The 14,428-nt window shown below is 39.8% G+C and overlaps 1 protein-coding gene across 1 annotated transcript in view; it reads right to left on the reverse strand.

Moving 5' to 3' along the window:
- Positions 1-6,723: 6,723 nt before the first annotated feature.
- The window catches only part of LOC123964006 (protein kinase C beta type), a 96,356-nt gene continuing 88,651 nt past the window's right edge, over positions 6,724-14,428 (reverse strand). The window contains exon 17 of the mRNA XM_046041169.1: positions 6,724-10,813. Coding sequence (XP_045897125.1) covers positions 10,637-10,813 — 177 coding nt within the window. The 3' untranslated portion in view covers positions 6,724-10,636. The remainder of the gene's footprint in view (positions 10,814-14,428) is intronic.

The following is a 14,428-nucleotide window of genomic DNA, read 5'->3' on the forward strand; positions in this document are numbered from 1 at the left end:
AGAGTAGGCTTAAGACTTTCCTCTTTGATAAAGCTTATAGTTAGGGCTGGCTCAGGTGAGTCCTGAACCATCCCTTATTTATGCTGCTATAGGCCTAGACTGACGGGGGACTTCCCATGATGCACTGAGGTCCTCTCTCCTCTACTTTCTCTCCCTCTCTACGCAACCTCATCCCATTAATGCATGTTACTAACTTGACTTCTCCCCTTTCCGGTAGTCTTGTGCTTTCTCGTCCCTCTCCTCTCTCCTCCTATCACTTCCTCTCTCTCTCTCGCTCTCTCTCTCTCTCTCTCTCTCCTTCACCCCCAACCAGTCGAGGCAGATGGCCGCCCACCCTGAGCCATGGTTCTGCTCGAGGTTTCTGCCTCTTAAAAGGAAGTTTTTCCTTGCCTCTGTCGCCTAGTGCTTGCTCTTGGTGGGAATTGTTGGGCTTCTGTAAATAACACCACAGAGTACGGTCTAGACCTGCTCTTTTATGAAAAGCGCTGTGAGATAACTGTAGTTTTGTAGATCTGTAGATTTGGTGTTATATAAATAACACTTAATTTATATTGAATTGAATAAGAGGTAACACCAAAGGAAATGTGATATAGGGCGTCATGTCACTGTATGTCATATATGGCCTGTAGGAAGAGTGTGATGAAAGGCATAGACTCTGTGTGTGTGTGTGTTATCAAGTGATTTTGCCTATAACTCAAGGAGCAGGATTATTCAGGGGCATCCATAAACTTCATATGCAGGGACACACACCCTCACATATTATCCTGGTTAGATTACACCTGTCATTTAATTTAGTTTTTGTGCAGAGGAAGTAATGGATTAATAGTAATTTTGTGAACATTATTCTCAATGTGGCAATTTTTGTCACATTCAGCATTAGAAATTCTACTCAGAAGAGCAAATACAGCCCAGCTTGTTCACTAAGATGCATCCCAAAACAGGTACCAAAAAAAATATACCCAGAGAATGCTACATTAGAATCACATTTATGTAATAATCATGGTCTGCCCTCTTATGTGCACTGCTCAGCTAACAGGTTTTTAATCTATGCACTCTATTTCTATCTCTCCAGCACAGCGCAAGCAGTACATTATGCCTCATTGGAAAAACTGGCAGGCCTTTAAAGCCCATGAGGTCTTAATGCTGTGTTGATGTCAAAATGGCGTTGAGATTACATGTTTCCAACTTGCAGATAGCGTTCAGGTCAACATATAAGTGATAATTAGGGATGGGAAAAGTCTGACTTGTCTAAACGCTCTTGTATAGCTAATTTGGCATTGCTTAAAACCACGCAAACACGGATGTCTTACGTCAGCCAAAGTCTGTTGTTGAATATAATTAAACCCAAATTGAATGGATATTGTGTTATACTGCACTCTTGAGTTGTCTGTTGATGTGGGAGCTCGCGAGTTGTTAAAATGGTAATCCTTGTCATCTTTTCCATCATCCCTTATGGCATAACACAACATTAGGCTTTACTCTCTCTGCTCACGCCCTAGCTATCCCTCTTCATTAAACATTTTTTAAAGTAAATAAATCAATATTTATTTAAATTGTTTTGGAAAAAAAGATTAATGAAACATCCTGGTGGATGGAGGACTGTGTCTGAGCTGCAGCGTGATAAGGGGCTCATTTTTGTTCAAACTTTGTACTACTGGAAGCATATTCTGAGCTGGGCTTGCTTTAATAGGACCATTTTCACTGGAAACTCGGGTGACCCGAGACAAAACACATTCTTCGTGTTTGCACCTTTAAACGTGGGACAAATGATTGTGAGCAGATTACATCCTTAAAAATTAAAGCTGGACAAAAGTCAGTGAAAATAATTTATAATCATTCTCACCATGTAGGCCTATTATTGGTGTCATCTCACTCATATAGTAATTAATAACACACTTGGTTTGTTGGTCCTTCTGCTATGGCCTTGACCAAAGTCATGATAGTAACAGATAAGATCAGTAAGAATCTACCTCTTAGTAAGATAGTAGCTAAAATACTAGATAGATAGATAGATAGATAGATAGATAGATAGAAATCATAAGGTAAAGTGGGATAAAGAGAGCAGCTGAGGGAGAGAGAAAGAAATGGATAGAATAAAAGCTGGCCACATAAATAATCACATCACAAAGCAAGCAGCGGTCACAGAGAAAACCACACAAGGGATTATCTCAGAAAATCCACAACCATAAATACATCCAAATACATGAAGTCAAGAGTGCGTTTGAAAGACACAAATAGCTGAAGCCACAGTCCAACTCACAGCATGAGTAAGAGGAAGGAAAGAGCTGAAGAGAGAAAGAGACGTAGATGTTGATTACAATGTTGGTCCAACACTTCTGAAGGTAGAAAGTCGATACAAGCTTGTATATCACTACAGTGCCTGTTTCTACTTTTTGACAAGAGCGAGGCAGAGGAAAGTGGGGGTCAGAAACAACAACCAGAGAGACAGAGAGGGACAGGAGAGCTACCAAGATCACAGGTACTACAAACCAATGCTGCGTCTCCTACCTTCATCTGCCAACTCTCCCAAAGCCTGGGAGGAGCTTCCTCCGTCCACAGGGACACAGCTGCCACAGCTGGCCCAGATCCACCTCATGTTCCTGGGCATGACATCCACTAGAATGCCTCATCTCAAAAGAGTGTTACAAAAGAGTTACTGGGTGTAACTCACTCTCCAAATTATGTATCACAGATTTTTGGGATTTTGTTTGATTTAACCTAGCTTTAACAGTCAGTAACTCCTGCTGTGCTGCTAAACATTAAAATTCAAAAAGCTTTGTTTCAAACTGTGTTTGGAGAGATGTGTATAAAATGATGCACAAGATATAAAGAATATTTTCACTTGAAGGAAAGATGCAGCCATAAAAAATATGAAGTCTTGGGTTTGAATATATAATAATATATTATATAATATATAAAAGCTGATACAGAGTATATATGATCTTGTTAGACAATGTGGAATAAGATGATTTTTTAAACCGACATAAGGTGAAAAAGGTGGGTGCTGTATGTTAATGATACTTTGGGGTCAATAATAAATCAACCAGTCAAATTTACAATTTTGTTATTATTTAAAGACTACACAGGTGCTCACTAAAACAAGTACCATCAAAGTTACACAGGTAATGTTAGCAGCTCTGTCCTACTCTTTTGGATTTCACTCCAGCAACCCATACCAAAATTGTTATTGGAGAAAGTGCTATGTTTGCCATACACACCAGTAGTCCTCATCATAAAGGCCTTTACTCATAACACAAAAGTGAGTGTAGGCTAAGCAAAGCGGCAAAATAGGGTAGAACGAAATAACTTACATTCTTCCTCATTATGTTTATAATACTAGGACTAACTGCTCTATGCTACATTACAAGAACAATGCTGTTTCACCAACGGGTGAAGACACTGACTTTTTCCCCTGGAGCATGCTTTAACCTTCAGTCTTTTAGCACAATGTCATGCATGTAGCCATCAAGTGCATATTTTAGACCCCTTTTACAGCATTCTAGTTTAAAACAAGTCATTTGGAAACATCAGCAGGAGACTGTTTTCAATTAACACATAAGGCTAACATTAGCTTAATTAGCTAGTTAGCTACAGCTGGTAAAATCTGCCACTGAATAGCTGACCATGTTGATGGGCGCCAGCTTGAAATGAGAAACCTACTTTATTAACCTCTGTCTGAAATTCAGGATTGTTTCAACCTTTTATTTGATATACAAAAACACAAGGAATTTGTGGGGTAAATCTGCCATTGTAAACTGCATATGTGCTGGTGGGAATGTAATGTTTCACAATGTATTACAACAGTAACTAAGGATCATTTAAAATCACCTGTGTGGGTTTACCATGAGTGTGCAGAGCCTTTATTCTGATGGGTTGTATCTATCAGTGTAGTTGGAATACAGAATAATGAGCACGAATAGCCTTTCATTATCATATCCTGAAGGAATATTCCATGACAATTTACTCATCTATGTCTTTACCCGCTATTGCTACTTGATAAACTGTCAAACTAAATGTCACTCATGCAGTTAAGAAAGTTTATTTGACAGGAAATATAAACACAGTATGCATTTGTGTTTATGTTTCCAAAATCTTGTAAAATTCACTGTGTACACTACCGAAGACCGTGCATGCACTTATTTACCAAAAATACACACATAAACTCACACACACACACACACACACACACCGCTGCCAGCCATGTAGGCCAGCTCATAATGTGTTCCATCTCAACACGCTTCAATTGCAGTGAATGCTGTGAGGCAGAGACAGAGATATGGAGAGAAAAAAAGAGAGATGCAGCAAAGGACAGAGATAAATATCAGTGGCCCTTGGTATAGATGTATAGATAGAAAGCCTAGAATACACAGAAGCATCAGGGCAGGCACACACAATTGTTTTTTTCAAGTTGCTGTGTTCCAAAGGCAGTAGTTTTAGTAGAGAAACATGACTCTGAGTCTTTAATTTAGGCTCTGCCTCTTTATGCCTCTCTTCCCTCCCTTCCTCTCCTCTTCCCTTCTGCCTTCCTGCCTCATTCCCCTCCACCTCTCTCTCACCCCATCTCTTTTCAGTAACGAGAGGATTAACGAGAGAGGAGCCGATGTCAGCTGAGGATGTGGGGAGAGTGGGAGGCACAGAGGAAAGGGGAGGTGAAGAGGAGAGGAGGGTGAATGAAAGGCGGTATCGAACGCTGACCTGTTTTGGGCTGATAAGCGCAGGCTTCTTTGTGCTGAAGCCACTGGCTTTAATTTGGGGGCCGCAACATTTGGAATTAATTATCACACACACTCCAGCAGTGCTGCGGCTTACTGTGTACATTGCTATTACATCCACTCCAATACAAACTTTATACAGCTTATGTGCTGGAACTTAACGGTTACACAGGAGTTTGTATTGCTGTTATGATAAATTTGCATAAAATACAGCTGCACTCCAATGTTAGTATACAAAGAGCAATGTGGGGTATGCCTTCTGTGAACAACTGTTCAGGTGGGCAACAAAGCAACAGCAAGACATAATTTTTCAACACTAAAATTAAGAGGAATAGCTTGTAAAATGTAGTAGCTACAAGTTGAACGCAGTAACCAGGAAAGTAATTCACCATATCTGAAGTCGAGGTGAAAATGACTGTGGGCCATTTGCAGAGATTCGAGTCATCAGATATCTCTTGTCTCACAGGATCGTGTGATCAGTCCTGGATGTTCTTTTAGCTTGCCTGCTAATCAACTGGCTAACTGGCTAAAAAAATGGTGTATGAAAGTGTGTCAACTTTGTCAATTAACAGGGACAGTTATGTACCTGCTTAATTAAATGAAATTGACACAAAAACTGTGAGTATACAATTTATAGTTTCCTTAAAATATGCTAATTAGTGAGCTTTACAGGTGTTGGTAAGTGTTTTTTAACCTTTGGGCAGAGATAAGCTAGGTATTCCCCCATTTCCAGTCTTCATGCTAATTTAAGCTAACCATTTCCTGGTTTTAGCTTCATATTTACCAGACAGGCGTGAGGTTGGTCAGTAGACTTATCCAACCCTCAGCAAGAAAGTGAATGAGCACATTTTATCATAAGAATGTATAGCTGATGCAGACAACATGTGAAACAACCTAGAGAGAAACATTTATCTGGGCTTTTGGTGATAAAATAGTGTGCCATCTTGATTAGTATGTCATTAGTATATCATTCTGTTATAAACAATGGTCATAGTGCCAAAGATCGATGAAGAATCCAGAGTAGTTTAGTGCCACAACATTTATGTGATATCTGGGCTTGTCTATAAAAGGGGGTTAATTGCTGGGGCTGTAGAGTTTTACAATAACATATTTGATGCTCTTTTATTTAACGCAGGGCTGTTTTGGATGTTCTGGTCAAGAGTAGATTAGATATACAATATATGGAAAAGTTGTTTCAAAAGTTTGTGATGACTGTAAATTTTCCCATTCTGACAAATGTAAAGAATTTAAAGGTAATCTTAACACGTTTGACTAACATCATTAAAGTTTTATTCTCACTGGCAGTTTTTCTCCTTCCATTCATGGATTTTGAACCAGAACTAATTCAATGATCACATTCCCACAGGATAATTAGTGTTTTTATCACTGTGCTACTGCTCAGAACCACTGCATCTAGTTCGTATCCACACTTGTAAACCTTACATTGTACTCGCGATAGTAATTGGTGCAAGATACAGTAACCCATATTAAAAGTAAATGTGCAGCTACTAAGAGCAGCAGCAGCGGCGGCTCGACTACAGTGGATTGGGAGCAGCTTTAAAGGCGGCGTGAAGCAGTTGAGTGGCTCAGCAGGGCTGTGTGTATGTAGGCCGTGTTATGCATGTTATTTCCTTGAATTCATCAGACCTACGCTCCCCCATCAGGGAAAAGGCTCTTATGATAAGTGGCAGCCATGAAATATGCACAGCCTGTCGTAGCCGCCTGCCTCGTTTTGCTTCCTCGTCGCCCCCCTTCCTTCTCTCCACTGTCCCTTCTTCCTACCTCTTCCCCTCTCCTCCCTTTATTGTTGAATTGCTTCCATTTTCGTCTCTTTCATCTGTTTTGCTTTCTCCATTTGCTCAGAAACCTCCCCGTCTGTCACCCTCCATCACTCTAATCTCTATTTCTCCTTACCTCCTTTTCTTCGCTCTCCACCACAGCCACTTTTTTTAAAGCACATCAAAAACGTACACAGTGAAAATCATATAAACACAACAAACATCCCCTAACACATCTTTTAAATCCTTTATTTTAGGTATGCCTGTTTTTCCTGGAAAACAAAACAAATTTGGCACATGGAAAGCATTTTTTTCTTTTTTCTTCTTTCATTATTTTCACACATAGCGCACAGGACAGTAGCTTGGATCACACTTTTTAAGCACTGCTGACACAGAAAACATGAATCAACCCTAATATGTTAAATGTATATAAATCCTAAGTAATAAAAAGGTTAAACAAAAGCATTTTCATGCAGAGTTCATTTCGCTTCTCCTTCAGCAGGAAGGAATCCTAAAACCAAGAACACAAATCCTGGAGTAAGACTCCTCCTCTTGTCCGTTGCAATACTGACCACATGATGTATAATTAAATGTATATATCAACATTTGACACCGTTTTATACGTGTTTATGGATAAGAATATATAATTATTTGTTGCTGTTATAATACAGGAGACACTGACTAATAAATACCAACAATGTAGGAACGACACAGTTAGTGGACACAGATTTAGCTTTACATCGTCAAGTCATAAAAACATTTACTTTCAGTTTCATAATTGTGGACGAAATGTGAAAGCACTAAAGCTGCTCTTCTGTGCTGAAGATTAAGACTAGAGATAACAGACAGGAACTACCTTAACCAGATAGCTAGTTATGACTTTCCCTAAATCAGTGACTTTCCCCCATCCATTAACCCAATCAAAATGTCAAATTACTTCCAGGTATCAGTGCCACCAAAAAGCATCTTAACACACAATCCATTGAAGTGCATTACAAAGATCTTATGTGTGAAAAACTTAAGATGAGGCATCTAAAGGAGAACTTCCTCAGTGTGTGGCTTACCAGTCTGAATTCTTGCCATTCTTCGCTCCCTTTGCTTTTTGCAAACATACCATCGGTGTTTCTCTTTTGAAATAATCGTTATATTCTGATTCGCTATTGATCACCATAGATACATTGATCCCCCATTAACTTCCAGTCGAAGTAGATATTTTAAGATATCAGTTACTATCTTCATGATAATGTCCGTATCAGTAGTCATGCTTGTGGAGACCACAGTGACTGTTGGCATGACAGATAACCGTTTGTTCAAGTGAATTAATGGTATGATACTTTGAGTGTAGTGTTGCCGGAGCACAGAGAGGACGCAAGTGAGGAAAAAGAATATTCACAGTTTTCATACTCTGGTTGAAATTCATTTACATTTTTGAAGTGCTTTGAGATCCAGTCATCACTAAGGTGTATGTCACGCAAGAGAGCTAGTAAAAACAAATGAAATGGTCAAAGTTGACATTTCAGATGTGTTGACTGATTCACAACATCAACTCATGCATTGAGTAACATGCAAGGAAACATTCCGTCTTAAACGTTGCCGGTAGCTGCAGGTATACTTTGAGCGGCACAGTGAATTATTTTTTCTCCTGTCTATAGCTAGCTAACGTTAACTAGTAAAGACGAAAAGGCAGCACTTCAGCCTCTTCCACACGTTAGCTGCACTCAAGTGTATTAGGCCCATCTTTCTCTCTGGCCGGGATAAATATGCCTACCAATAAGCCTCATAACCTCAAGGCTTTTTATATGTAAATTAATTATAGTCCTAACCTGAGTCTCCTGATTGCCGGTTCAGTACCAATTCTGCCTTCCTGTCATAACATTAACAACATTATTGCTAGCTAGGGAAAACAAAACATAACACACACACACACACACACACACACACACTTTCCTGCTTCAGAAGGGCTAGCCTTAACCTTTCTCCACATTTGCTGCTGCTGTAGTTAAGATGGAAATTCTTATGGCGCACGCAGATGGCTACTTGAAAAACACCAATCACAGTGAGTTGAGTCTCAATTCCTTTAACCAAAAAACTAGACCAGAAAAGTAGAGCTGCATGATATATTGGTCTGCTTATCGGTTTAAAATCCAGTTAGTGGCCTTTTTTCTACCACAGAAGCTTTTCTCAGGCCCTAGGAACTTTATGAAATACACAAGTATTCCACCTGAAAGCAAGAAACTGGGTTCAATTTAAATTTCCAGGACATAAATCCTCACCTGCAAAACATCCCTGGTACTTGTACTTTCCAGGAACTATCGAGGTGGAATTTGCAGCCCTGAACGTCAATGCTGATTCAACCACAAGGTTTAAGACTACACCAACTTATGTACAGCTTTCATTAAGACTCACAGTAAGTACTAATTGTCTCTTGTGTCACTATTCTCTTGTTGACATTTACTGAAACGTAATGTTATTTTCTCATTGTTTCAATTTCAATATGTAAGCATCAACATGCATTCCTCCAGGAAAACAGTTTTTTTCTTCTCTATTTCCATCTTTTCCCTTCTTCCATTAGAGGAGCCACTAGTTGGAAGTAAAGTGAACCATACCAATACTGCTTCAAACGGGGGTGTGCAGGCATTCTCCATACAAACAAATGTTAACGACGGGCAGGCAAGGAGCTGGGAAGACAGATACGGGCAAGCATTTCAAATATGCAAGCGCCAATGTGCGTTTTCATACACAATACTCGTTCACACACATATAAATCATACACGTGCACGTAATGTACATACATACGCTGTGAACAAACGCCCAGGTATCAGAATCATGCTTTTGTAAAACACAAACCGCTAGTCTCTTTCATTGCTTAAATACAGAAAATCAAGAGTATAGGAAGTAGTATTATCTATCTATATTTAACTGACTCAAAGCTAAAGACTACATTCCCCAACAGCATTTTACCATCATGATCCCAGCGATGAACAGCAAATAAGACACATAGAAAATCTGATATTTGTGGTCTTTTGTGGCACAAATCTGATCTTCCGCTGTCTCATTGGGTAAAGTCAAACTCTGTTTTTTTTAATACATATTTTGAAAACCAAGAAGAATAGCCTCACAATGGCAGCAGAGGGGTGCAGGGATCAGGTGCTAAAATGCTGCTGTCCAGGGCTATCATATAGCCCTATATATTATTGATATAGAAACTCATGCACAAGTATGTGAAGCATTCCAGTTTTAGCTAAGGATAAACATACAGACACTATTATTATCATACACTGAATAAAAAGCACACCAGAATTACGGGCCGAACTCAGAATGCGCTGGAATAGTCGAGGAATGAGTAAAAGAAAAGTTAGATCACAATTTCCACCAAAAAAAGTCATAACATGAAACGCTGTAGATGTGGATTTTGCAGTTGTATTTGTGTGTTCTGTGGGAATTTTCAGTATACTGTAGTTAGATTGTAAATGTACACTGCATTTGTGTCAGTTAATGCATTACTAGTTAGTAACTCATCAACAGTCACATTTTTGTCCCTCATGTTTGATCTATTAAATGGTCACCATTAATTTCTAATCATCCTTAAGTCTGATGATGTCTGGTAAATTAAACAAAAACACTTTGTTCACACTGTGAGCAACACAAGTTCAAAATAATCCCAAATGTGAAATGAGTCAGATTCATCAAGCTTGTGATGAATCAATGTTCAGAGCTTGGGAAAAGTCAAAGGTTGATTTCTTACTAGTAATATTTTGATGATGTAGAAGCACGGGACAATACAGGATTTGTTTATATTCAATCGAATGATCTAAATGTCTCACTTTAACTGACTAGCATGCATGCATTCAGGCCATTTGTCTTTTTTACTGCACATTAATCATCAGAAGATCACGACACATCGTACAGGTTGCAGCAGTGTGAACAACAAGTGTGTGTCTATGTGTTTAAAGCTTACTCTGTATGTCCGTGTATCAGTTTAAGTTGTAGATCATGTGACAGCACAAATCATTTCCAGGATATTTTACGTTGGTGTGTGTGTGCGTGTGTGTATATGTTCCAGGGTATGCAGGGTTGATACTGGGTAAAATGATTATGTATATGTTTGTGTGTGTGTGATTCCATGTGTCCGTGCATGAGCCGTAATCAAGCCTGCTCGGCGGCAGAGGGGGTAGCAGCATTTCCTGGGAACTCTGGGTTGATAAAGGAGAATCCCTGGAACTCATCCTGGTCCAGGTTCTGAATCACTTCTTCATCGGGCGGGGTCAGCACCGGCGGGTGGCGTGTGAAAAAACGGTCAAAGTTCTCGGCATCCCGTCCACACTGTTGAGGAGGGTGGGGAGTACAAGGGGGAGGGTGGATTGGGAAGGGGAGGAGTGGGAATGGAGAGGAATGGATGGATTGGGGTGGGGTGGGGGGTAGAGGAAAACAAAAGAAGGGGAATGGTGGGTTGAACCAGGGTGTGAGATGACATTACTTGAACATGGTTTCAAACATTAGAACAAGGTGCCAGTACTTGGGGTGTGCTTGATTCAACTCTCCACCGGCTACAAGGTAATTTCTCATTTCCTTCAAAGTGATACAAAAATACCACACTCAGGAGAGGATAAATTAAACACACTTCCAGTATATGTTTTCCCTTTTCAAATATTTGAAACATATTCAACTCCAGTTTTAAACAGAACAAGGTCACTGAAGTCTCAAACATCCTGTGGCAGTGCACTACACTGACAATGCATGGAGCTGGAACTTTTTGGTACACTCAAAAAGCATCCTACCATGGCTGTAAGTAAATAGCCAAAAACAGTTTCCCTTGATATTTCATCTAGATTCTTTGGTTGTAACACTCAGATTTAATTGGAATTCCTAAATAGTCGTACAAGGAAGGGCTCAAAGCCATGAGATGATTATAGTGTAATTGTGGGTTAATTGTCAGTTAATTATATGCTGCAGCTGTGGAGACCTGCTGAGATATGATAAACTGAATCAGACAATCAGCTAGTATGCAAAAGAGCACTGGGAATAACTCAAAATCTCTTTAGATATTTGCTCGGAAGCTGCACAATTTGAGAAACGGATTTCATTGACTCTCAAGATATTCTGTATGTGACGATGAAATGTCATCATAATGAAATTACATCGACTAATTGAAAATGTTGACACCTACTCTTGCTAGGAGACATTTAGCACTAGAAGAAGATTAACTATCACTATCCAATCAAACTCTTGGCTATCTTGAGTGCTTACAAAGAAGTGACAGATGTGAGAATAAAATCATCTCAAAGAGTATTGTGCAATTCACATTAGGTACAATTTGTTTTTGTCAAGAAGCAATTTGGAGAAAAAAAGAGAAGTCATTGTTCATTTTCAGTGTGCTTCATATCCTCCTTCTGACCACTGGGAACACAAAAAGAGCTTATATACCCGAGAGATGTGCGTCCATCTAAGTACATAAAACAAGTTATTAACCTGAGAACTATATTTTCCCTGACAGTATGCCTCACGGGGACTTTGGGCCGAGCTATTCTCCCCCCCCTATCTCCATCACTTCGCTGAGCTTTAATTAACACAACAAGGATTGAGTGTTCTCCGACAACATCACCCAGAGGAAAACTACAAACTCATTAAATCTCTGTAACGCGGAAAACCAAATGAAACTAAGCCAGACTGTTTATAGTTTGGGGAAATATGTGAAATGAGAAATGCACCAGGGTCAGATAGTACTTTCAGCTAATTACTCACGTTTGTTTTAACCTGTTTGTGGAACCAGATGGGAAGATTTTTGCCACATAGGGAAATGAAACAAGTGCCACAAAGTTGAGAAGTATCAACTCAGTACACAACACCTTAGTCAAGAGTTGGCAGGTGATGTGGTAAGCATCTCCTATATCATACTCAAATCAAAGGTAAATACTTTTTAATACCAAGGATGTAACTGGTATCTGGTTTTGCTGAAATGCAGAAATTGCATTTGGGCCAAATAACGAGCCTTTGAGATTCCAGCACACAAGAAAGGGTAATATGTTTCTGTAAGATTTATACAGCTTGGTTTTGAAATAGTTTTAAATGAATGCTTTTATACTGTGAGGTTTCTGTAGTGCACTGCAGGACAGGTTTTCATTTGAGACTGAGCCCCAGAGCATGCAAATAAACAGAAACAAACATGAGAAAATTGCGAACACAGAGAGAAGGACAAATAAAAATGTGAGGATGAGAGGACAGATGGGTTGATGCATGGCAGCAGTGAACAGATGGATGGATTGGTGGAAGGCTGGATGGATGGAGTCTTTAGGTAGAAGGGTGGATAAATGGATTGACAAAACATTGATTGATGGACCGACAGATGAACAATAACAACTTAAGACAATAGCTGCAGATGAAAGTCCACGGTGGTGACATGACCATTCCTTCTGTTGGATGAATCAATAAACCGACCAGTCCGTCAACCAGTCTGTGCGCTGGTCAGTCACACTTTCAAAAGCTCATCATGATCAACCATCAAACAGACTACAAAATGCACTCACAGTGTGTGAAACCACAAGCAGACCATAATCACAAACAGTTAGGAAACTAACTTCTGACCAAAGTGAGCCTGCTGCTTCGACGAGTGATATGGGCTTTGAAAGCCTCAAACATCCTTCATAAACAATCATCTGCACACCACTTGGAAGAAAAATGGTTTGAAGTGGTGTTAGTCAGAAATATAGGGAGCCCCTCTTCAAAATATATATCAATACACACATAGCTCAAATAAGTCTGATAGCATAGCACCCAAAAAAGATCAAACCACCTTCAGATGTTAAAATCAACACTAGGCTTTTATGCAGGACAAACACACAGTGGTTCTTCAAAACATCAGAACCTTCATTTGTTCTCAGAAGGACGAAGAAAGACGGAAAGAGAGAGACGGCAAGCGACAGCGCAGAGAGGTAAAAGACGATAGATGTCGAGAGACGAGATCAAACGGCAAGAAGAGACCGATACAAAAGGAGAGAAGAGAGGAGAAGAGATCAGACAAACATATTCACATCAGAGGACTCTGCAGAAACACACCTCGGTGTTAAAGAAGTCCAGGTCCTAATGGTGACCTCTATCAGCCACACATGTGAAAATATAGATTGTATATACAGACACGCAAACACAGGAGCATGCATCCACATTTGCAGCATTACCGATCCAGCTTAGAACACACACACACTCACACACCCACCCGCACGCACGCACGCACACACACACACGCGCACACACACAAAACCCCAGCGGGCCAAGACAGCTGCATAAAAAGCTCAACTCAGAAAAACTCTTCAGCAGCAGTGTGGCCTAAGGCTGTGTCTCAGTGTGAGATGACATCATTCTGACTCTGGTTATGATCAAACTAATTTTGTCATGGAAAATAACAAAAGCACAGCGAAGAAAAACACAAACGCACAGTTGTTTCAGGTCACGTTTGATGACACAGTTGACGTAAACGTACTGCCTTGAGGTTTATTCTAAACTCAATCTAACCCCGATGAAGACAGAAACCACTTCAGCTCATGCAGAATGCAACTGCTCCAAACTGGGGACAGCGGACTTGTGTTTTAGTTCAACAAGTAAATCCAATCAAACAAATATAAATTCAAAACTTGTCCCCGAAATCTAAAAATTGTCTCCCCCATAATCATTACTGCTGTCACCAATGTTGTCTTCATCAGTCTTTATCTGTCTGCCACCGTCATTGCCAATGTCTTCACAGTATTCAGTGTCTTCCTCATCCAACCTGCACTCATCAGCGCACCTTTCTCATCATCATCATCATCATCATTATCATCATCATCATCATCATCACAGTCACCATTATCACCATTTCTAGTATTATCATCACCACCACGCATCATCATCATCATCATCATCATCCTTATCATCATCATTATCATTTCTTGACTTACCTGTGTGCGT

The sequence above is a fragment of the Micropterus dolomieu genome, linkage group LG02 (assembly GCF_021292245.1).
Source record: "Micropterus dolomieu isolate WLL.071019.BEF.003 ecotype Adirondacks linkage group LG02, ASM2129224v1, whole genome shotgun sequence".
Lineage (NCBI taxonomy): Eukaryota > Metazoa > Chordata > Actinopteri > Centrarchiformes > Centrarchidae > Micropterus > Micropterus dolomieu.